This window comes from Erythrolamprus reginae, chromosome 1 (assembly GCF_031021105.1).
Source record: "Erythrolamprus reginae isolate rEryReg1 chromosome 1, rEryReg1.hap1, whole genome shotgun sequence".
Lineage (NCBI taxonomy): Eukaryota > Metazoa > Chordata > Lepidosauria > Squamata > Dipsadidae > Erythrolamprus > Erythrolamprus reginae.
Window position 1 is genome coordinate 247961685 of NC_091950.1, and position 26413 is coordinate 247988097.

The 26413-nt window shown below is 37.9% G+C and overlaps 1 protein-coding gene across 2 annotated transcripts in view; it reads right to left on the reverse strand.

The window, feature by feature from the left end:
- The window catches only part of KLHL29 (kelch like family member 29), a 510819-nt gene that overhangs the window by 179146 nt on the left and 305260 nt on the right, over nt 1–26413 (reverse strand). For both annotated transcript variants that reach the window (XM_070732799.1, XM_070732801.1), the window contains one exon: nt 139–280. In XM_070732799.1, coding sequence (XP_070588900.1) covers nt 139–280 — 142 coding nt within the window. The remainder of the gene's footprint in view (nt 1–138; nt 281–26413) is intronic.

Genomic DNA, 26413 nt, shown 5'->3' on the forward strand with positions numbered 1-26413 from the left:
ACTAGAAAGCAAAGCCAGCTGTGATATTAAAAAAGGACTCGTGATAAAGCCTTATTTAGAGTGGAATTGGAAAGAGCATATTGAATTTGCTTTGAACAATTTTCTCCAGCAGAATTGCAAATAAGGCTGAAAGTATACCTGGGTTTTCAGTCTCCCTCATTTGTTTAGATGGTGGCTCATCTGTATCCCAGGGAGTAGACTGATTGATGGGTGTCTGTCCCCACCTTACACTGGTTGCTAATCCGTGTGGTTGATTATCCGTCTTGGAAATGGAAAGTGTCTGCCAGAGAATGAAAGAAAACATAATGAAATGAGATGAATACACATAGAATCCTTATGGCGTTTTGCATGTTTTTGTATAAAGTTTTATATTGCATTTAACTAGGTCACGGGTGTCATGGGCCGGATCGTGATGCATTGTGATGTTTTTTGTCTTTGCGGAACTGGGGTGGGTGTGGCCTGTGCAGGATGCATCTGGCCCGCAGGCCACCTGTTTGACATCCCTGAACTAGGCCAACATTAGACAAAGCAAGCTAAATATAATTGTTACTGTTTGGATGGTATTCTGATTAATTCAACAATTGTTACCTTAAGGCGGCTGTGAAAAGAACACTTCTACTCCCAATTTAATTACTTGCCAGGACAATCAGTATGTATCACCATAGAATTTCTGCAATGTTACTATCAATGTGCAAGGTATTAGATAATTCATCCCTAATAACATTTATTACTCATCACAGTTATCTGACGTTCCCCAAATAAAATTTTTATCTATCTGGGGGGCATAATTTTATGCTGGGATTTTTTCTGCATTGTCCCTATTCCAATAACGAAAAAGCAAATGGCATTTTTGAAAAAATGGCCTTTCTCCAAAAAATCAATAGAGATTTTAAAGAGGCCTTATTGCAGTGAGGGCGAACCTTTTTTGGTTTCCCTGCCCCCCACGTATGCGCACCCCCCCTGCGCATGTGCACAGACTTTTCTGAAGCCTGGTAGGTGGGAAAAAAATGCACCAACCTGAAGTTTGGAAAAATGCACTTTCGGTTTGCCGTTGTGCTGTTTTTTGCACTCTGGAGGGTTTAGGGAAGCTTCCTGAAACTCCAAAGTGCAATAAACAGCACAACAGGCAAAACAGAAGTTCAGGAAAATGCACTCCAGGGTTTCAGGAAGCTTCCCTGAACCCTCTTTTTTACACACAACATAAAACAAGTGCTTTGTGAATTGTGCCCACCACCAGACAAATATTCATACCCCACTACCAAATCGGGGGTATTTCTTGTATAAACCATTTTAACCCAAGAGCAAAGTATCTATTTACATATTATAAAGTGATTCCAATTTGTTTCTTGTAGCTTGGTCTTGGATTCTACTCGCCATATATTGTCTTACTTTGTCCCATCAGTTGTCGCAAATCAGTTTCATTAATCAAATTCATCCTTTTATCCATAATCTCAAATTGAATGTGATCCACCATGTACCAGTACCAATTTTGCGTTGTCCATTTTGTCGCATCCTTCCAATCCAAGATTATTACCGCCTGAGCGCTTTCTATCGCTGTTTGTTTTATTTCTCTAAATTCTCCCATCGCATTACTTTTAACTAATACTGCCATTTCCTTAGTAATTATTCATCATATATTTAACACCCTATTAATATCCTCTTGCACTTTTTGCCAAAAATTCTGCACTATCGGGCATTCCCAAAACATATGCATAAACACTCCTTCCCTGAACCCCCCGGAGTGCAAAAAACAGCACAATGGCAAACTGGAAGTGCGTTTTCCTGAACTTCCGGTTTGTCTGTTGGGCAATTATTTTGCCTCCGGGGCTTCAGGGAAGCTTCCCTGAAGCGTCCAGAGGGCGAAACGGCCTTTCCCAAGACCAAAAACCAGCCAGCCGGTGCATGCATGCACGCTGGAGCTGAAACATGGCAAAGTCTCTAATGTCCTCTGATATGGCTCTGCGTGCCATCACGGCCTTATTGCATAAAAGTGAACATGAAGACAATAGAAGTTGCACCAAGTCTGTACTCGCTATTTTTCTGGGTATTAAGAGAAACAAGCAGAAAAAAAGTAGGATTTTGTGATACAAGCAAATAGAAGCTTTATATAAATATCCAAAGAAAAATAAATGTTTAATATGATAACCAAGGTACTTCCCAATTTTGCCTTATTTCTCTGCCGGAGAAAAGAATTAAGCTTTCAGTATTATATCTCACTCTGCACAAATATAACAACAATACGGATCTTCCTAATCAACACATGGATATCTAGATAGCTTCCAACAGAAAAAATTGTCCAAAATATGTGTGTTCTGATTTATATGTATTTGTGGAGGAAATATCATGTTGGCTAGATTAAACAGAATATCCTCTATCAGTTAAAATTTTCTTTTATTCTGCCTCCTATCAAAACATGGTTCACAATTCCTGCTTTTTAATAAGTAGGTTTACCTGTCAGAAGGCAAACACACTCCCAAACTAGTATTGATTCAGTCAGAAAGAAGCTACAAATTTTAATTTACAGTGCCTGATTATCTTGAGGTATGATGAAGGAAATCAAAAATAGAGAAGAAATAGCCCAATAAAATTTGTGATTAATTATTAAATGTTTAATGTTAAATGAAAAAAAACTCCTAATGACAGACATATTTTTTTCTGTTTTGGAGTGCTAAATTTTGGTTGTCTTGAAGATATAAATTATTGCTTTGGAAATTCAGAGCCATAGTAAAAGGAACGTTCTGCCTTGGTATTACACAGGAACATTTATTTTAGCTTTAATTATCTGATATGTTTGTTGGCCACTGTAAAGAGATGGGCTTTCTAAAATGTTCTGTAGACATCACAGGAACTAATTGCATTATGGGGTACTTTGCTTTTTAGCTTTTATGTCACACGCTTATTTGGATTAAATAAGGAACACATGAAAGAGGTAAATTGCTTGAAACACACTTTCAGGTGTGCATTTCAAAAGGGAAAAAAGAGAGGCCAAATGTCTACTTGCTTGAATAGACAACCTTTGAAAGGCTTTGTGGCTGTGATACTTCAAAAGCATATACTTCAGGAAGAGACAGAAAAGAAAGGTATTAAATATCAAGATGCCCAATGGCATTATTTTGTTTATTTACTTATAATTTTGCTAATCCCGCCTTTCAGTCAATAGATGCACTCCTTTCAGGAAAAAAATGTTTTAAAAATACACACAAGCACACTTCCTTGAATCGGTCATAAAAAATAGAGCAAACTACAGAATTCTTCAGACAAAAGAACAGGAAGAAGATAAAAGAAGCTGGTCTATTTTATCAAAGAAGAGAGTTTTACCAGCTGAGGGTCATCACCAAGAAAGCCTCCAAACCTTGGCCCTTGAGAAAAAGGACTTATAAACGGAAATAAAAAACTGGTTAACTTTTGATGGTGGGATCTAGATAATTTCCTCTTGTGATGAATACACTGGATGCCCTCAGTTATATCATTATTTTTATTTTTTACTTTTAAAATAATACAAAGTCAGTATGGATTATGTCTAGATAGATAGATAGATAGATAGATAGATAGATAGATAGATAGATAGATAGATAGATAGATAGATAGACTCTCTCTCTCTCTCTCTCTCTCACACACACACACAGAGAGGGGGGGGGGAATACTATGAAGCACATTCGAAAAAACCAAAGGCATTGATGTTTTTAGACACACAGAAAGCGTTTGACAATGTGAACTGGTGATTTATGATACTACAACTAAAATATATGGAATTTAGGGGGAAATCTATCAGTATGATCAAGGCAATATACACCAAACAGACTGCAAAAGTGTTGGGGACATAACAGAGAATATTAATATTAAAAGAGGCACAAGTCAAGGATGCCCATTGTCAACCTTATTGTTTATTTTAATACTGGAAGTATTAAATAGAAACATCCGCCAAGATATAGAAATATAAGGCATGGAGATAAAAAAGAAAAATACAAACTACAAGCTTGTCTGGATAATTTGGTTTTCATCATAGAGGAACCACAAGAAATGGCACCTTAAGCTAATAATGAAAATAGAAGACTATGGTGACATCACAGGATTGAAAATAAACAAAATCCTAGCTAAAAACCTTACAAAGGAATATAAAAAAGATTTAATGGAAAAGATAGACATTGAGATAGTAAAAAGGGTGAAATATTTGGGAATACAGTAATACCTCGTCTTACGAACCTAATTGGTTCCGGAAGGAGGTTCGCAAGGCGAAAAGTTTGTAACACGAAACAATGTTTCCCATAGGAAACAATGTAAAAGCGATTAATGTGTGCAAGGGGGAAAAGAATCGCAAAATGATGCTCCGCTGGGCACCGCCTCCCGGCTGTCACCTTTTAAAACAGCCGGGGGGCTTCTCGGCGTTCTCCCGAACCTGAACCCGATCTTTTCGGGTTCGGGAGGCCGTCAAGAAGTGGCGCCGCCCGGCTGTCACCTTCTGAAACAGCCGGGGGCTTGTCAGTGTTCTTCCGAACGCCGAACCCGGAAGTTTGGCAAAAGTTCGGGTTTGGGTTCGGGATGCCGCCGAGAAGCGCCCAGCGGTTTCAGAAGGTTACAGCTGGGCGGCGGCGGCCGGCAGAGCACCATTTTTGCGATCGACAGCGGCGTTTTCGGCAGATCTGGAGGTTGAAACGGAGGTGGGGAATCCAAATAGGGAATTCCATGGGCAGAGCTTTGAGGTCATGAAGACGTCCTTTCTGGTTGGCCGAAACCCAAAATGTCCATTGCAAGTAAGACAGTTGTTAAATGAGTTTTGTTCCCCTTTATAAGCTTTTCATTGCAGTTGTTAAATTAGTAACACTGCTATTAAATAAATCTGGCTTCCCCATTGATTTTACTTTTCAGATGCTGCAAGTGTCATATATATGTATCAGTTTCCAGGCATCTGGATTTTGATCATGTGACCATGAATATGCTGCAGCAATCATGTGAAAAATGATCAAAGTGGTCAATTTTTTTCAGTGTCGTATTTTTAAACGACCATTAAACAAACGGTTGTAAGTCAAGGACTACCAGCCTTAATAAATATTTTCTGTTTTGCTTGTAGCAAAATAAACAAACATCTTCTCAGTGAAATGATCAAATTTGAACACTTTTCAATTTTTCAAACAAAAGGCATATGTACAAATAAAAAGCAAGCTCTCCACAAATGTATACATCCAGGGAACAAATGCTGTTAAGTTTCTTGCATTCCTCTGATGTTTATACAGCTGTATTAAACTCATTAAACTCATAATTCAAGGAATTTAATGAAAATATTTTGTTACAGCAAAACAGCTGTTTCTTAAGAAAAGTAAAAGTTTTACTTTACTTCAGTTTATTTTTAGATTTTTGTTTAGCCATTTTCTATCCTTGATTGCAAATAAACACAAATACATACTTATCTCTCAAAGCTGTTCTATTAGTTTAGTCTACACTAACTCAAGGCACCCTCCCCCCCCAAATGTAAAGGATGCTGCCTATGAAAGCGTCTAAGGTGGAGTTGTCAAACTCGTGGCCCAAGGGCCGGATGTGTTACATGCTGCCCATGCCCATGGCGGATTTAGTGAAGGGAAAAAAAGTCACGATACGTCACTTGACACTGTGACGGTGTGAGTTTGACATCACTGGTCTAGAGGATTGTAGAGTTACAGCATGAATTGTTATACCAGGTTGGTTGTGTATAGATTGTTTAATGTAAAATTAAAACATCTGTTTGTATCCCAAGCATTCTGATGTCACAGCCTCTAATGTGTTCGTGCTAAGACAGTAATATTTATTTATTTATTTATTCATTCATTCATTTATCGGACTTATATGCTGCCCTTCTCCAAGAACTCAGAACAGCTTACAACATATAAAAAATACAAAAACTAATGCAAAAATTCCAATATTTAAATAATCTAAACCCCCAAATTTAATAATCATACACCCCTACTTACTCACACCACAATCATACTAAAGGCTGTGCTAGATATTAAAGTTCAACGGCCCCTAGCCTGCCAGCAAAGGTAAGTTTTCAAAGCCTTTCGGAAGGCCAGGAGAGTGGGGGCGGTATGAATCTCCGGAGGGACTTTGTTCTAAAGGGCCACCACAGAGAAGGCTCTTCCCCTAGACCCCGTCAGATGACACTGCCTGCTGATATGAAGGTTATTGTTAAAAACAGTGATGAAAAGGGGAGCATTAGTTTCCTGACACCTAATTTGGAGTTTATATTGTATAATACCTGGATGGTCTTAAATCTTTTCTCCCTGTACAATCCTTAATATGCGCCAAATGATCATATAGATGATTGAGAAGTTACCATTTGAATGAGGTATATTTTTCAAAATATTTTCTGCATTAGAAATAAACCTTCTATCTCAGATGAATGAAAACAATATTTTTTTGTGACTGGTGGCATGTAGCTATTAATATTTGAATGCTTTGTTCATTGTTAGGCTACGGCTCAGCTAATGCCCATAAATTTTGTCACAGATCTTTTAGTAAAGGGTGTCAAACTCATGGCATCATGTCCCCACATGACATATCGTGACTTTCCCCCCTTCACTAACCCAGGGATGGGTGTGGCCAGCATGTGATGCATTCGGCCTGTGGGCTGCAAGTTAGACACTCCTCTTTTTAGTATAATCCCTCCCATGAAAGCTAAATCGCGAATCCTGTGTCAGCCTGAATATGGTTTGTATGTAACATCTCCTTGGAACAATTTAATTAGTTCATTCCTGTCATTGTCCAATGTACAAATGTAACAATCTTTAAACGCACACTTCTTCATGCTTAATTATCAATTACACTGAAAGTTATAACATTAGATAATAGTTCCCAGAATAGAATATCTGTATTTGCATAAAGTAGACACAAAATGATGATTCAAATAGAGTTCTTTTTGGAAAGGTCAATATATAAATTTCAGGGATTTTTTTACATAGCCCCCAATTTCTTACATCCTTATCCTTCATTAGTAAGATGGTATCTATTCGTTTATGACCCCAACAGCTTAGCTTAGGGTATCTACAAGACCGCCTTCTGCCGCACGAATCCCAGCGACCGGTTAGGTCCCACAGAGTTGGTCTCCTCCGGGTCCCGTCAACTAAACAATGTCGTTTGGCTGGACACAGAGAAAGAGCCTTCTTTGTGGCGGCTCCGACCCTCTGGAATCAGCTCCCTCCAGAGATTAGAACTGCCCCCACCCTCCTTGCCTTTCGTAAACTCCTTAAAACCCACCTCTATCGTCAAGCATAGGAGAACTGAAACATCTCCCCCTGCCTATGTAGTTTTCTGTGTATGATATGACTGTAAGTATGATTTTTATATATTGGGGCTTATTGTTTTTTAGACTTTTTAAATGTATTATTATTATTTTAGATTCTATCTATTAGATTTGTCATTATATATTGTTTTTATCATTGCTGTAAGCCACCCCGAGTCTACGGAGAGGGGCGGCATACAAATCTAATAAATAGTAATAATAATAATAATAATAATAATAATAATAATAATAATAATAATATACCTAGATGATACTTTTAATTTCATTCTCCTTATGAAATGTGCTTTTCACAAAGAATATGTTGATGGTATTGGGGAAAAAAGATTTCGATCAGTTATCAAAAAGACTTTGATCACATACAATTCTAATACTAGGCCCAAGTCTACAGAGAGGGGCGGCATACAAATCTGATTAATAAAATAAATAAATAAATAAATAATAAATAAATAAATAAATAACTCACTCACTCACTCACTCACCCAACTAAGCATCTAGAATATAGCAATATAAAACCAGCCCAATGAAATGCTTTGAGCAAAATGGAGAGGGAGGGAGGGAGGTAGACCATAAAAATAGGAAGAATAAGAGGAGCCACAGCCTGAAGGAGCATGTGCTTTAAAATTACAATATGCTAGTTGGTTTATTCTTAGCATGGACTGTGCAAAATATCTGCTAGGATAGAAGCAGCTACTGAACAAGACAACAAAAGTGAATAAAACCCAATTACCCCTGCTGCTTCAGAATACATACTTTATAAAGACAAGGTATTATCAGACAGATATCCTGGCGCTGTTACAGCTGCATTATCCAGTGGCAAATAGAGTTCTGTGCTTATTTTGGCTGGAAAATATTTCAAGTGAAAGTAGCTTTTTCTCCCTGAAGAAGTATCATGGTATCACCAGAGATAAGTTAAAAAAAACAAAGTAAAATAGGAGCAATGCAGTAAGACTGCAACAATCTGAAGAATGAAGTTCTCACACCTATCAAGTAGCAATAGGGATAATTCTTCAGCTATGATGAATTTCTCAGGAAACCTACATTTCTGAAAAGTTTAATAGTGCTCCAACATGATGTATGCCAAAGCCACAGTCCCTTTAGAAAGAGGTCAGAATGACTGACAGTCATAACTAATTATTTTCATTATAAAATGAAGTGCATCTAACAATATGGAGCCAAGGGATATCATCAATATGCAGGCCTTTTGGGTACTTGAAATGTGAGAAGAGATCACGGGACCTAGGTGGTTACATAAGGATGTACTAGAAAATCAAGATCAGTGGACAGAGCATCAATGATTATGGTCCTCAGCATCTGACAAGCCCACATCTCAATTCCTGCTCCTCCATTTTATAATGAAAATAATTACTTTTTTCCTTTATCTTTTTTAATGTTGTGCAACCATCAACACACCATAACACTTTGTTTCTCAATTATCATTTCCAGTACAGTGGTACCTCTACCTAAGAACACCTCTACTTAAGAACTTTTCTAGATAAGAACTGGGTGTTCAAGATTATTTTGCCTTTTCTCAAGAACCATTTTCTACTTAAGAACCCAAGCCCAGAAAAATTTCCCAGGAAATTTGAGAGTGGCCCGAAGGCCCAGCCAGTTTCCTGCCATCCCCCCTTTAATCCCGAACATCTGGGCTTTTCTGGGCTACCAGAGGAGCTTTTCGGTGGTGCTTAAGGAGGCTTTGTCAGTCCAGAGTGAACGAAGCATTTTCCTTTCTCTGGGTACTTGGAGAAGGAATAAACCTCTGCCAGCGCCCAGAGAAAAGAAACTCTCCCTTTGCTCTGGGCAGCCCAGAGCAAATGGAGTGTTTTCCTTTATCTAGGCGCTTGGAGAGGGAATAAACCACTTCACTGTGGTGACCCCCTCATGCTGCCTTTCATACACCTGGCGCAAGGTTGCCTCCTGGAGTGTTTTGGCATGGAAAGGCAAAAGGGAACGCTTAGCCCTGGCCGGATTAACTTGGCTTCAGCCAAACTGAGAAGTCACCACAGTAAAGGAAAGGTGCCGGCTACAAAACGAGTGAACGAGAGGAGCCCTTCAGAATGGGAAGGAAGAGGAAGCAGGTAGCAGCAGCAGCCGCCGACTTTCAGTCAAAGGAGTGGGAGGTTCCCCCCTCTCGCCCTCCTGGATTTCTCTCTCTGGCACAGTGTATGGGAGCCAGCCTCGCACTGGGTGTATGGGAGGCGTGTGCTCCTCCTTGCTGCCTTAGAGTCCCTCTTTTTTTTTAATCCTTAAAGTTTTGGATTTTTTTGATTCCCATTCCCTCCCCCCTTCTTCCTTCGGCAACGACTGTCCTCTTCTTCCTCCTCCTACCCAAATTCTGAGCTTTATGTAAAGCATTATTTGCTTTTACATTGATTCCTATGGGAATTATTGCTTCTACTTACAAACTTTTCAACTTAAGAACCTGGTCACGGAACGAATTAAGTTCTTAAGTAGAGATACCACTGTACTTTCAGCAATGAATCCCATAAACAAATGTAATCCAGTCTTCTCTAATTTGGATTCTTCAAATATATTGAGAATTCAGATTCCAGAAAGTATCTAGTCATTTGGGAGTTACCTATAATACATTCCATCTTTCTACCTTTCCTTTTTTTCTTTCTTTCTTTTACTAGAGAGAAAAGGGGGAGGGAGGGAGAGAGGCAGAGAAAGAAACAACTTACCTGGAAGGCTGCTCTCCCATGTGCATTAGAGGCCAAACCTAATGTTCAGTTCAATAAATAATAATAAAGAAATTCAGAATGGTGCTTCCCCCTACCTTTAAAATTCGGCTAACAGACTTCCCATGACACATAGTTACTCCCCTCATCAGTTTCAAGTTGTGTAGCATTGTTTCCCAAGATTAACTCTGTTGTTTTGATATTTCAGCTCTACAGCAAACAATGATGTTTGCACCATAACAAATTTATAAATCAAAATACTAAATCAAACACCTTTTTCTGTTTACATTTGAGCACTTTCATGGAAGAGGCATTTATAAATGTTTTCACCTGGCGTTGTGATCATATAAAACATCCTGTGATCGTATCTTTATGTCACAATATCAAACATGAATCAATCAGAAATTCAATCCATTTGCTCACAACCCCACAGTTTTTAATATTTGGGAGATTCTACAGCCTGTCACATATTACTTTGCCACAGTAATTTCTACAATTTTTACAGTAGGATGGTTTTTCTTTCATAAAAACATTATGATTCTTTGATGAGTAGAAGTAATCCTTGGGGTGGGGTTGAAGTAGCATGGCTACTTCAAGAAAGAAGGTAAAAAGACGGAGGGCAATAGCCCTTGTAGGCTCTCTGTAAAGATTGGTAGATCTATTTCAGTCATCCTACTACCTACTGATGAAACCCTCAAAGGGTCAAGGATGCATAGCAATGAACAGCAGCCTATTTATTCTTGCACAGATACTATAGCTTGCATAGACAGAATAGTACTATAAATTGTTTGCATTCTTTATTTAGAATGGCTGAAATCTGTTTTAGATAGATAGATAATTCCAGACTACTTAAAAGGACACACACACACACTTTACAATGGAGGACAGAAGGAAAAGGGGGGACATGATCGAAACATTTAAATATGTTAAAGGGTTAAATAAGGTTCAGGAGGGAAGTGTTTTTAATAGGAAAGTGAACACAAGAACAAGGGGACACAATCTGAAGTTAGTTGGGGGAAAGATCAAAAGCAACGTGAGAAAATATTATTTTACTGAAAGAGTAGTAGATCTTTGGAACAAAGTTCCAGCAGACGTGGTTGGTAAATCCACAGTAACTGAATTTAAACATGCCTGGGATAAACATATATCCATCCTAAGATAAAATACAGAAAATAGTATAAGGGCAGACTAGATGGATCATGAGGTCTTTTTCTGCCATCAGTCTTCTATGTTTCTATGTTTCTAATGCAGTATCAATCTGACATTACATTTAAAAGAAGAAAAACTGAAAGGAAAAGAAATCTGGGAAATTACATAAACAAAGTAATCTCCCAAACTTTAACCATGTTGCTCTAAAGTCCAGAGTTCTTCGGGAGTTGGGCAGCATATAAATTAAATTAATTTCTGGTCACAATTCAAAGTGTTGGTTATGACCTATAAAGCCCTTCATGGCATCAGACCAGAATATCTCCGGGACCGCCTTCTGCCGCACGAATCCCAGCGACCGATTAGGTCCCACAGAGTTGGCCTTCTCCGGGTCCCGTCGACTAAACAATGTCATCTGGCGGGTCCCAGGGAAAGAGCCTTCTCTGTGGTGGCCCTGACTCTCTGGAACCAGCTCCCCCTGGAAATTAGAACTGCCCCCACCCTCCTTGCCTTCCGTAAACTCCTTAAAACTCACCTCTGCCATCAGGCATGGGGGAATTGAGGCATTCCCCCTCCCTCCCCCAGGCCTATATAATTTATGTATGGTGTGTCTGTGTGTATGTCTAATTTAATAATGGGTTTTTTAAATGTTTTTTAAATTTATTAGATTTGTTATGAATTGTCTTATTGTATGCTGTGAGCCGCCCCGAGTCTACGGAGAGGGGCGGCATACAAATCTAATAAATAAATAAATAAAATAAATAAATAGATAAGATAGATGGATAAACAAACAAACAAACAAACAAACACACAAATATAATAATAATAAAGTCTTCTTCCCTCAGAGAGAAAATAAATAAAATCTATCAAATGCTGATAATAAACCACACATCAAAAATCTATACAAATTGATCAAATATCCAAAGAAAACAAGGTGCTGTATAATAATCTTTTAGGGCAGTACTCCCTTGCCCAGTCTGCAAGTGTCACTGCGTGGATATATTATTGAGGTTTTCACTGCCTGGGCCAGGTGCTGCAAGTTGGTTGTTTTCAAATACTGTTAGGTCACAGTGCATATTTTCATAACTGGAAGACCTGTCATGGGACTGTGTGATATTTGTGGAAAGAAAGAAACAGTTGATCTTGTCCTTTGGGACTGTTTGTGTTATGGTAATGCCAGATGCCTACTGTTGTAGACATTCTCTGACCTGGAGGTTCAAGTTTTTTTATTTAGGAACAACTAGAAACATGCTCCTGTGGATATTTTTACAGGACATTTCAGCAATAAGGTCTGTGGAATTATGTGGGCCAGGAGGGAGGGTCCTGATGCCATCTCACCACTGTTGCCAAGGCTGGGAGTCTGTGTGCGGATCCTGATTGCACAATCTTAGTCTTCATTTATAGCTGTGATGTGAAGCCCCATTAAAATTCTGGCAAACAGAATAACAAAGTTGGGAGTGCCCTTGGAGGTCTTCTACTCTTCCTCTTCTCAAACAGGAACCACTTTTTCATTTCAGATAAATGGTTGTCCAATTTCTTCTTTAAAGTCTTCAGTGTTGGAGCATCCACAACTTCTGGAGGCAAGTTGTTCTGGTTTGTTTGTGTAGGAATGATAAATATTTGTTTTAATGACATATATTTGAATATCGGGTTGGTAGCTGGGCTGTTGGTCTAAGCTCTGAGATTGGCAATTTGGTTGCAAAACTTTTGTCACCATTCAAGGAGACACTGTCAATGCGTTTTGAATTGTGCTCATCTGTCACAACACTAGCCCTTAAATATCTTTTTTATGTGATGCAAATTACAGTGATACCTCCTCTTACAAACCTTTCATCATACAAATTTTTTGAGATTTTTTTGCCTCTTCTTCCAAACTATTTTCACCTTACAAACCCAAGCTGCCGCCACTGGGATGCCACGCCTCCGGACTTCTGTTGCCAGCGAAGCGCCCGTTTTTGCACTGCTGGGATTCCCCTGAGGCTCCCCTCCATGGGAAAGACCACCTCTGGACTTCCGTGTTTTTGCGATGCTGCAGGGGAATCTCAGCAGTGCAAAAACAGGCGCTTCGCTGGCAACGGAAGTCTGGAGGTGGGGTTTACCAGCGAGGGGAGCCCCAGCAAAATCGCAGCATCACAAAAACACGAAATTCCGGAGGTGGGGTTTCGAGGACTTCCGTGTTTTTGCTATGCTGCAATTTCGCTGAGGCTCCCCTTGCTGGAAACCCCACCTCCGGACTTCTGTTGCCAGCGAAGCACCCATTTTCCCCCTGCTGGGATTCCCCTGCAGCATCACAAAACCAAGGAAGTCTGGAGGTGGGGTTTCCCATGGAGGGGAGCCTCAGGGGAATCCCAGCAGCACAAAAACGGGCGCTTCGGCTGGCAAAAGGGGTGAGTTTTGGGCTTGCATGCATTAATCGCTTTTCCATTGATTCCTATGGGAAACATTATTTCGTCTTACAAACTTTTCACCTTACAAACCTCGTCCTGGAACCAATTAAGTTCGTAAGATGAGGTATCACTGTACTGTGAATTTTGTTTGTTCAGCTACTTCTGAGATGATTTCTGACTGTTTGATTGGCTCGTTGTTGTTACTGAGATGTGGTCCGATATTTTGTGAGCTAATGGGTTATGATTTTATTGTTGCGTAGTGGGGTGCCTATTTGTTCATTTTAAATGCTATCTTCAGGATCGCTGTTGATACAGTTCTTTCATTCTCAGTGGTTGGTAGAGTGGATCAATGTCAATATGTCTGTTTATCGAGTTACTGGTGAAAACCAAACAAGTACCATATTTTTCAGAGTATAAGACGCACCTTCCCTCTCCCCCCCCCCCTAAAAGAGGGTGGAAATGTCGGTGTGTCTTATACACTGAATACAGCCATTTTTGCTGTCCCGAAGCCCCACCCCTGCATCTCATTTTTGGACAAAGGGTCTGTGAAGCCTGAAGAGAGCTCCTGGGTCCTGGGAGATTGCTAAAATGGCCCCATTTTTTTTTTACCAAATCTGAGGCACTTCTGCCTTCCCCCAGTCCCCAGGAGCTGTTTGCAGGATTCCCAGATCCTTTGCTCACCCCATTTTTGTAAAAAAAAAAACCAGGGAAAAAGCGGCCTGCTTTTCACAAAAATAGGGCTGTTCTTGCATTCTAATTATCCCATCTAGCATGACTGGAGGAGAAATTCTGGGAGTTGAAGTCCACTAGCCTTAAAGCTGTCAATTTTGAAGACCCGTGGGTAAGGGATTAGGGGTGCAAGCGTATTCAAACTTTGCAAGTTTAAGACTTGTGGACTTCAACTCCCATTCCTGAGCTAGCATGACTGAAGGAGGAATTCTGGGAGTTGAAGTCCACAAGTCTTAAAAGTATCAAGTTTGAAGTTTGTAAAAAGTGTACATAATTGTGAAACGTATTTTGCTACACTGGTATTTTATTAAATAATATATTACTACACCATTTGGTTCGGAATACTTTTTCCCTTGTGTTCCACCTCTAAAATGTAGTGTGTCTTATACTCCAGTGCAACTTATACTCCAAAAAATATGGTATGTATGTGTGTATTTTGTATTTTTATTTGTTTATTGTAAATTGCCTTGGGTCATGTAAAAATGAAATAATTTAGTAAATAATAAACAAACCTACAAATATTCCAAAAACTGACATTAATTCATCTAAGATATGTCTTACTATTTCCCCAATTTAGGTTGAAATTCATAGAATTGGTAACACGGTTTTAAATGAATTATTGCTACTGAATAATTCATATGCTCTGCTTAGCTCCATCTCCAAAACTGGAATCTATCAAGGCACCAATAAATATATATTTTTCATGCATTAGGAATAGCCAAAAGTTAAATATTTATCATCATACCTGTAGAAAGGGATGATTTGAATAATCTACCAATGTTTCATTTAGGATGTGAGGTTTTATAATAAGGGAAGAAAGTGGCCATCTTTGCTTTCTTTGAGGCATACAACTCTCAAGAAATCATGTTACCTACCACTTTTCTACCAGCATTTGTACATCTTAAAATGCATTCATTCCAGTACCATTCTTTAGTAAACATCCTGCCATTGTAGACACATTAATTTACATCTTCTCATTTGGGGGCATTTTTGTCTAATCTACAGTTCTCCACATCATTTTCATTGTCAAGCACAGCCACTGTAATTTTCAATCCATTAATGTTCAGATCCATATTTTGTTGCATAATGCATCAAAATGTCCATTACAGATAATTTAGATTCTCTGTACTGGTCTTTGACTATAACACACTGAAACAAACATTTAGGTTCTCAGCCAAAAATAGCATATTATCTAAAAATGACATGCAACATTTATGTTCCTGACCAACATATTTTTACTGTTATCAGAAGCCTTCTATTTCCCCCCCCCCCGAATATGTGGAGGTTGATTTATATGTTAATTTTTAACTTTAGAAGCTAATTTAGATATCTAAGAGGCATGTAGCCTAGTGACCTTGGAATGGGTACAGAAACCGGAACAGCTGCCATCCTTCAGTGTGAATGGAATTGTGTGAAAAGATGCACATACTGTACATTGAACACCACCTTTTATTGCACATGTTGATTATATCTAACAGGTTAGAATCCTAACAGTGTAAAAAGTAATAGGCAGATTAATTCTGGCAGTTTATCAATAGCATTCCAGCTGTAAAGATCATATTGTCATAAAATAGTAATATTTTTTATCATTCCTATGTAACACACCGAAAGTATATGATCTGTACTCAGAGCTTTGCAGAAAATCAACACATACTATAGGTTTTCTTTCTTATAATCCTACATTGTTAACATTCCTGACATTACACTCGTATTTCCTGCTGAAGATTTAAAAAAATCCCTTTCCTGTCACCAAGTTGAACTGTACTTCCCAAATTTTGTTTATTGGCTTGTAATTTTTTCAATCAGAATTCAATCAGAATTTCTAGGCATACAGTACTTATTTATTAATCATATTATTATTGTTCTGTTGAGCTCTCTGGTAGAATCCTCCCGAAAATGCACAGATACAATTTCACACACACACATACGTTTGAAAATTCAAAACAATGTTCTTTATACCGAAAATGCAAATAAACGAAGCTCTCTTTGTATAGCAAAGAGCACTCATCTCCAAACAAACTGGTAATTTGTACAAGTCCCTTATCAGTTCTGTGATACTTATCTTGCAGCTGTGAGGCAATTCACAGTCCTTCTTCTTTCACAAAGTGAAACACACTTTGCTCTGGTTTAGTTTCAAAGCGGGGAAAAATCAGCACACAAAGGTCAAAGTCAGCAAAGCAGGCACGAAACACAACGATCAGATAATCCTCCACAATGGCCAAACCCACAGGCTGCTATTTATAGCAGCCTCACTAATTACCACAGCCCCACCCAACCACAGGTGGCCTCATTTTCTTTGATAATAATCTCTCAGTTGTTGCTGCCTATGCATCGCTCTCTGCATGCGTGGCTGTATCATTAACTCTTGTTCCGAATCCAAGGAGGAGCTAGATAATTGATCTCCTTCTGAGCTGTCTGCCACACTCTCCTCCTCCCTGTCACTCATGTCTTCTTGGTCAGAGGAGCCTTCATCAGCAGATTTCACCAGGGGCAAAACAGGCCTGCAGCATGTGGATGTCTCCCCCACATCCACAGTCCTTAGGGCAGGAGCTGGGCCAGAACTAACCACAACAATTATAGCTGCTCATCTCTCTACAATCTAGGTGGCTGATAAAGAATCAAAAGATATTCATTCATTCATTCATTCAATCAATCAATCAATCAATCAAATCAATCAATCATTCATTCATTATCAAACATGTAAAGGATAGTAGTAGTTTCGTATAAAGGTAAGTAAAAAGTAATGATAAAAGAGGACAACAGGACAGTAAGGACAGGGATGGTAGACACGGTGGTGCATTTATGCACGTCCCTTATAGACCTCTTAGAAACGGGGAGCTGTCAACTGTAGACAATCTAAGGTTAAAGTTTTTGGGGTTTTAGGAAGAAACCACAGAGTCAGGTAGTGCATTCCAGGCATTGCACGCTCTACTGCTGAAGTCATATTTTCTGCAGTTGAGTTTGGAGCAGTTTATATTTAGTTTGAATCCATTACATGCTTGTGTATTGCTGCGATTGAAGGTGAAGTAGTCATTTACAGGAAGAACATTTTGATATATGATTTTATGAACTACATTTAGATCAGATTGGAGGCGCTGTAGTTGTAAATTGTCTAATTCCAATATTTCAAGTCTGGTGGAATAAGATATTTTGTTGTGAGCGGAAGAGTGAAGGACTCTTCTTCTAAAATATTTCTGGACTCTCTCAATTGTATTAATATCTGAAGTGCAATGCAGGTTCCAGACAAGTGAGCTGTATTCCAGAATTGGTCTAACAAATGTTTTGTAAGCTCTGGTTAGCAGTGTAATATTCCCAGAGAAGAAGCTAACGATAAACCAAGTAAAGACAGAATAAAGTCATAAAACAAAATCCAAACTGAGTAATTGTCTCCATATTTAACAACTAATGTAGTCACTGCATCAGTTCTACCATAATCTATCGCCCGTTGGCACAACCATGTTTTTAAGGCTTTGAGAAAGACCAGCAGGGTCAGGGCCAATCTGGTATCTGGGGTAATGCTGTACCACAGGGTAGGAGCTATTTCAGAAAGGGTCCTTTTTCTGTGTCTCATTAGATAACAACCCCAGGCAGATAGGACTCAGAACATGCCCCTCCTACCTGATCTGATGGGATGGATAGGTGTGATTGGAGAGAGGCAGTCCTTCAAATAATTCATTCCCACACCATAAGGAGCTTTATAGGTCATCACCACTGCCATGAATTGCAATGGGAAGCAGACTGGTATCCATCCCACAGAACAGGGAAGTGCCGTATTTTGGGGAGTATAAAGAGGCACTTTAATTTTTGGTGAGGAAAATAGGAAAAAAAATAATCTGTCTACCAAGTATTCATCTGGTTAGTCCTTAGTCTGCTTATCTTCAGCCCATTAGTTTGCTGTTTTTCAGTATCTGTACTTGCTTTTCATTCCCTGGTTGGGGGATAGAAAAGAGTTTCCAAAAACACTTCACTTCTCTCTCTCTTCAAAGGAACAATGGGAAAAGTAGGCAAACAGAAGATCTGTTCAGTAGCAAAGCAAGGAAGATCGCTTCACTCGTTAGCACCTTGTTAGGGCTGAAAAAAGGCCAGAAGCCCAGCTGACCGTCAGAGGGAGCAGCAGCAAAAACAAGCAAAGGCAAGATCGCTTAGCTAGCAAAACACGGAATATCACTTTAATTGTTAGCGCCTCGATAGGGCTGCAAAAAGGCTTCCAAAGCCCAAAAGCCCAGCTGATTATCGGAGGGAGCACAGGGTAAAACAGGCAAAGGGAAGATCGTTTAGCTAGCAAAGCATGGAAGATTGCTTCACTAGTTAGCACTTTGTTAGGGCTGAAAAAAAGCTTAATAAAAGCTCCATTCAGAGTATAAGACACACTGAAATTTTCAGCTTCTTTTAGGGAGGAAAAGGTGCATTTTATACTCCAAAAATATGGTTAGTGCACCAATCAAGACCCACACTTAAATGCCTATGCAGCTGCATACTGCCCCAGTTGAAGCTTCTTTATATTCCTCAAGGCTAGTCCTATATAAACCACAATGAAATAATCCATATGAGAGGTGACCAAGTCATTCGAGAGTTCTTCTAACCTAGGAACAGGGACAACTGATTCATCTGTGCTATAAGACACAGTGCTATAACATCTCAAGTGGCTTCATGTAGATTATTAAACTGAAGTGAAGAAGGTACTGAATCTTGATAATCTTGATTGATCGAGTATTCTTGATACTAAATAATCAAATAAATCATATTTTACATTAATTCCTTTATTGTGTATGCACACAAATAAATGTATACTTAAACCTAAACATCAAAAAAATCTTAATTTAATGGAACTCACAAGAGAATTCATATTCATTGGAAAAATGTTCCAACCTGATTAATATAATTTGCATGGTAATGTCATTATGCAAATATTATTATTATTAATATCAATACAACGAGATCACTATGCTGGATTTCGTATTTCATCACCAGTTGGGCGCTTCCCAAGCACCTAGGACTGCGTGATGTAGCGGCGAATTATGTATGCTGATCCCAGTAAAGCAGCATTTTGCAATTGACAGATGGAGATTTTGTCAATTCCGATGGTTTTCAAATGTCCGCTGAGATCCTTTGGCACTGAGCCCAGTGTGCCAAGTGCCACTAGGATCACATTCACTGGCTAATGCCAGAGTCGTTGCAGCTCGATTTTTAGATCTTCGTATTTCACTAATTTCTCTAGCTGCTTCTCGTCAATTCTGCTGTCCCCTGGGATTGCGATGTCGATGATCCATACTTTCTTTTTCTCCACAATCAGGATGTCTGGTGTGTTATGCTTCAGAATTCGGTCAGTCGGAAGTCCCACAGTAGTTTTGCTTGATGATGATGATGATGATGATTATTATTATTATTATTTCTGGTTTAACCAATATTTATCAGTAATGACATCTCTGTTCTTAATTACTTCATTGGTTGAAGGAGGCTTTCAGATAATGTTTTTAGTAAGACAGGAGTAAATGTATTACTTTAATTATTCCTGCATCATATGCAGCATTTCTTGTTAGTACTAAGTACAGTACTGGGCAATTTAGGTATATTTTGAGCAGTAAGCTCCAAATGTCATCAAAGCCAAATCTTACTTCAAACTTTCTCACACTATTCTATGCAATCTTGACTAGAGAGATTATGTTCCAAGACCACATACTGTTGCCTATATCCCAGCAACAAAGAAGTACATGCAGTGCCTTTATATGCTCAAGATATAACTCGAGATGTTATAAAATTTTAGATGTTTATAGTTCAATGAAAAATAGTGAAAAAGCAGTAATATGCACCAGCAATAACACAATATACATCTGCATCAATTCTAAAGATGGAAAATATGCTTCAAACTATTCTGATTTCATAAGCTTATTGTAGGGTCAATGAATTAACCCAATCCCCAAGGTCACATAGTTCCTCCAGAAACTTCACATGATGTGCTGAATGGTCAATAGAATTTATGGTTAAGGATCTTGATTTTCCACAGCTGTTAATTTTACTGACAGTTTGCATAGACAGAATAGCTTTGTGCTAAAGAATTTCGAATCTGTTATATGAAAAGTAAAAATGGAGCACAAGATCTTGCAGGAAGCAATAAATAAAATGGTTAGCTGACAAGCATTTAAGAAGTCTATGCAACAAAACATGTAAGCTTTCCTTATCAAAGAGTTGTCTGTAAAGTAGGAATGTTAGCATTATTTTATAGAGCTTATGAAACTACTGGTATGAATTATGCTCTGACAACAAAGAACTCTTTAAAATTCTTTGGAAGAAATTTCTATTTTTCATTCTGAAACTTTTTGTGTGATATATATTGAATGTTTTTACATGCAGTGATTATTAATTTTACTAATTCCATATTTAAAATCATTAAATATGGATTAGAATTCATAAAATGTATTGAAAATGACTTCCAGGAAAAAAATTGGCAAATTGAAGATGCTACAAGCATGGCAGAAGGAGAAGCTGGTGTATCAGTTCTCCCAACTGCTCTCCAGATAAGGAAAGGATCTGAGAGCACCCACAGTGCTTTCCACAGATGCTTCCCACAATGAAACTGTCAACCCTGGAGACATCTTGGAACATCTTCAGGATGGCCACAGTGAGGCTGGATGGAGCTGTTGGAAAAGGGGGATGGCTGGGGAAATATCTAGCCAAAATAACTTTCTTCTGGGAACCAAACACCCTCTCATCAGCATCTGTAGGGACGTTGATGGGAGACATCTAGGATGGAAAGAGAGACCTGAGCATGTGATAGTTGTGTGTGATGAGGGGTGGGGGGGTGAGAAGAACTTTGGATTTCGAACTGGGTGGGGAAAACCCAGAGGACTTCAGATTACTATTTGAAGATCATTAGCTGTGCCAATATGACATGCATAATAAATCTATACTGTGAGGAACCCTGCCTTGGAGTTTTGATTTCATATGGGCTGTTACTTGGAATCTTGACAGAAACCATAAAACAGTGGTCTCTAGTGAGGTTTTGCACCCTAGGAGCTGGAATATTGAACTTTGCCAAAGCCGCCATTCAAAGCCTCCAAAGAACCTCCAAAGAACCTCTGGGTTCACTCACTTCCTTTCTTAATCACTTTCACTGGAAGGTTATAAATTGGATATTCAGAACCATTAAAAGGAACATTAGACATTAGACAATTTTATTTTATTTTATAGGACGATTTTTCTTCAATTCTAAGAAAAGGTTTGTCTTCAATACTCAGTAATAGGAGACTTCTGTAAATTTAAGATCTAATTTTTATTTAGAAATTAGAAGCAAAGGGTGATTGGTCCCACAGGATTGGGCAGTATAGAAGTCAAATAAATTAAGTTAAATTAGAATGTTGATTTTGGAATGTTTACATGGACTAAAGGGTCAGATTGACTAGTAATAAAATTTTGTAATAATTATAAGAATACTTCCTATGATTTGTTTAAAATCCTATTAATGATACAAAAAGATAATTGTAAAAAATCTTTCCCTGGGAAAATGTGGATTAGAGAAAAAAATGATAAGAGAAACCTTGAAGGCTGGTTACAAGAGGCAATCAGAAAGATCTAAAGATTATAATTGAAGGAGAAGATCTAGTAAAATACAGAATGCAGGGAAGTATGTTAACTCTGGAAGAATTTCAAGGGCATTTGTAACAATACGGTCAAAGCTTTTTTAAAAAAATTCAGATTATCCATTGCTATAAAAATGGGTGCAAAAAGGAGATAGGAGATACAACTGAGAATCAGGCTCTTTTGCATCTGGATTTAAAATTGACAGCATACAAGAATGATATTGGCAAAGGTATTGCATGGGATTTACAAATAAAACTGCTGTATGTTTTAATAGCTAAAAGGGACAAATAATGAGTCAAAAGAATGACTTGGATTTTACTCAGAAAAGTGACTGGGACAATTTTCTTTTTTGCATGTACAAAAAAGAGGTGCTGTACCTATGAAGGGAATTCCTGAGAAAAGATAGAATGAAAAGAAATAATCTCCTGGGACATTGCTTAGTTAGAAGGAATAAACATCAAAACTTTTAAAAGGAAAAAGATTTATAACGTTCTCTTATTCAATCAAAGTTAAAATGGATATGTTTCTTTTCCTTAGCACCTTTTAATGTTTTTTTTAACTAGAAAAGAATGATGACGTTTTATAGATTTGTTTGTGGATAAAATATGGGAAAAAGATATTTGTTTTTGTTGTATTTCAGAAAGTGATAAACTATGGTATTTAAATTGAAGGAAAATGTTACACTCGCAAAAAGGTTTCTGAGATAAGATTAAGAGAATACGATAAAAAATTAATTTTATGGCATTTTGGTGGTTAAAACTGAATGATATTTTCTAATACCATGATTTCCTAAAAGTAAGACCCTGTCTTATATTTTTTTGAACCCTGAAATAAGTGCTTGGCCTTATTGCCATGCACTCAAAAGTCTGATTGGGCTTAATATCAGGGGACATCTTATTTTGGGGGAAACAGGAGAGATTAACAATAAAATATGGTATGAACAGATTTGGCTGAAATTAGAAAAACTGATAAATTATTGAAATTGTTCTTGTCTTGATGAAGGTGGAAACAATTTCTATATATTTTCCATTTTTTAAACATTTTGAACCTTTTTTCTTCTTTCCTCCCTTTTTTCCTCTTTGTATTTTTAAATTTTTATTGTATTTTTCTTATTTTGTATTAGATTTTTATCTCTGCATTTTTAAACTTTAAAAAATTATTGAAAAAATAAGTAAATATCAAAATTTACCATTCAGAAAAAAGAGTAAAAGACAAGACTTGCATAAAAAATTGTGAGTGCTAACGTATAAAGATAGATGTAAATTTAATAACAATTACAATAACCTAAACTGAAACTGTAATGCATGTCATTATTTTAGAGAAATCAGATAAATCTCCTGTTCAGATTTGAACTTTTTAAAAATGTTATATTTTTTTTACAGGCTTGAAAATCTTTTGGAAAGAGTACACTATCTAACAGAAATCCTGGGGGGAAATCCAATTTTCTGCCAATGTAATTCTAAGTTGAAATTGACACCTATGGGAAATTATTATGAGTTGAATGATATACCTAAAAGATTAAAGAAATCCAAAAATTACCTGAAACACACTACTTGGTAATAATGTGGAGTCATTACTGATAAAAAAAGGAAGTGTTTCTGTTATTCAAGCATGTATTAATCCAGAGCAACAGCATTTAGACCAATGGTTCCCAACCTTTTTTTGGCCATGCCCCACCTAAACATAGAAACATAGAAACATAGAAGTCAGACGGCAGAAAAAGACCTCCTGGTCCATCTAGTCTGCCCTTATACTATTTTCTGTATTTTATCTTAGGATGGATATATGTTTATCCCAGGAATGTTTAAATTCAGTTACTGTGGATTTATCTACAACGTCTGCTGGAAGTTTGTTCCAAGGATCTACTACTCTTTCAGTAAAATAATATTTTCTCATGTTGCTTTTGATCTTTCCCCCAACTAACTTCAGATTGTGTCCCCTTGTTCTTGTGTTCACTTTCCTTTTAAAAACACTTCCCTCCTGGACCTTATTTAACCCTTTAATATATTTAAATGTTTCGATCATGTCCCCCCTTTTCCTTCTGTCCTCCAGACTGATTGAGTTCATGAAGTCTTGCCTGATACGTTTTATGCTTAAGACCTTCCACCATTCTTGTAGCCCGTCTTTGGACCCGTTCAATTTTGTCAATATCTTTTTGTAGGTGAGGTCTCCAGAACTGAACACAGTATTCCAAATGTGGTCTCACCAGCATTCTATATAGCGGGATCATAATCTCCCTCTTCCTGCTTGTTATACCTCTAGCATCTCTAAAATCCTGAGGCCTCCCCCCCCATGACATATAATTGTTATTATTCAAAAAATGAACTACTCAAACCTAAAAGGCCATTAACTAAATTTAAACAAGGATCCATTTGCCCCCATTAAAAATGAAATAGTTCCACTGTGGGGCGTGGGCCCCAGGTTGGAAACCAGGGACTTAGACGTATACTACTTTTCAGTGCTTTACAGCCACTCTCCAAGCGGTTTACAGAATCAGCCTATTGCCCCCAAAAATCTAAGTCCTCATTTTACTGACCTCGGAAGGATGGAAGGCTGAGTCAACCTTGAGCCAGTCAGACTCAAACTGCTGGCATTGGACAAAGTTAGCCAGCAATACTGCAGTCTAAGCACTGTGCCACCACGGCTCATGTTTGGTGTGCAAATTATATTTATCTCAAATCTGCTGACAGGATGACCAATCACCCTTAATTTGACCTGTTTACATTATATCTAGTGATGGGCGAACCGAACCCGCACAATTTGGGTCCGTACTGAATTTTGCGGTGTTCGGTATGCTGAACACGAACCCAAATTTTTTTGAAACTTTGGGCAAAGTTTGGGGTCGCGTTCGGCGTTCGGAGCTTTGATGTCACTGGCAGGTTGCTAGTGGAATGGAATCCAGGAAGTGATCACCTTGGCGCCCTTAGCAACCTGCTGGTGATGTCAAGCTCCACCCCCGGAATCTCTTCGTGGGAGGGATTCCCCAGCTCCTTCAAAGGGAGGTCTTCACGTAAAAATAAACATTGTTATTTTTACGTGAAAGGACACCGCAGCGGCGCTGCAAGCAAAGGGCGGTCCTTTCACGTAAAAATAAACATACATATATCACTTATTATATCACTAATAGGCTTCAGACATGGTAAATCTAAAGTTAAGTGACCTCCAAAATCCTTGGGTGCTCCTACAAAAATGAGGCTGAATTGTAATATTTAATGATCAATATTGCATACAGGTGAAACAACAATAATATTAAAATAATTTAATTGTATTAAAAATAAATTATAATTATTTTTCATGTTGGTATTCTTATTTATTCTTGGTAGTGCTCTTTTGCTTAAACAGAATCTGCCTTGTCATAAGAAAACCTTTTCTACTAGCCCAAGGATACTTTTCAACAGTTATTCTTTTCAGAAGGCAAAGTGTTTGCTGTAACAGCACTACACCATGATTGACCAAAACTGTAATAAAAGAAAATCCACAAAGTGACTGAGGGGATCTGATAAACTGTAAAGGGGCAAATTTAATTTTCTGTCAAAATTCAGCCCACTCCAAACTGGCGATGGAAACAATCTGCAAGATGGAAGAAGGCAAAAGGACAAACACTCTTTTTTTTTTTTTTTGGTAATGATGTAAGTGGACCCCTCTACATTAAAATCAACCTAAAAGGCATGTCAAGAATTGCTTCCATGGTAGATGTCTAGAACAGGCCTTTTCCTTGACAGGCTAACAGCAACTAAATTACTGAAGAACAAATCAACCCATCTGGTTACACTATTATTGCTAAGACTTTGTCTGCCTAAGTGCAAAAGTCCAAGGCATGGTGTTCAGAATGAGCAATTCAGTTTCATTAAATTGCCTTTTCAACTACTGAATAGCTATTTCTGGAATTAAGAGTGACATTATTGGTCCAAATTGATCAAATATTGAAAAGTTTTTTCTTTGAGTAATCTTATTTGTATGTATGTATGTATGTATGTATGTATGTATGTATGTATGGATGGATGTATGTATGTATGTATGTATGTAGTATATATATATGTGTGTGTGTGTGTGTGTGTCACATGTTTTGGCTGAATTTGAAAATTAAGGGAGACTAGGATAGATCTATTTCGGCCTTATTTTGGCCTCTTTAGCCATATGGGACTTGAACCTGCAACTTGAGAAAATATTATTTTACTGAAAGAGTAGTAGATCTTTGGAACAAACTTTCAGCAGACGTGGTAGATAAATCCACAGTAACTGAATTTAAACATGCCTGGGATAAACATATATCATTGTAAGATAAAATACAGGAAATAGTATAAGGGCAGACTAGATGAACCATGAGGTCTTTTCTGCCGTCAGACTTCTATGTTTTTATGTTTCTAACCTTGGCCTTGTAAGGCAGAGAATTAACCTCTAGGCTACAGTATCCAATCCAATATATATATATAATGTCTCTCTGTGTGTGTTTGTGTGTATGAGCCTCTGATTAGTAAAAGTAGGTGGTTGACCTAACTAAATGCATGTGGTAGTGATTTTGGAAAACATTTCTATTCATTTTGATTATGCCAATTTTAAATTATAAATAAGAACAGATATTTATTTAAAGAGATACCATTTATTTTGTAGCACTTATTTTGTACCAT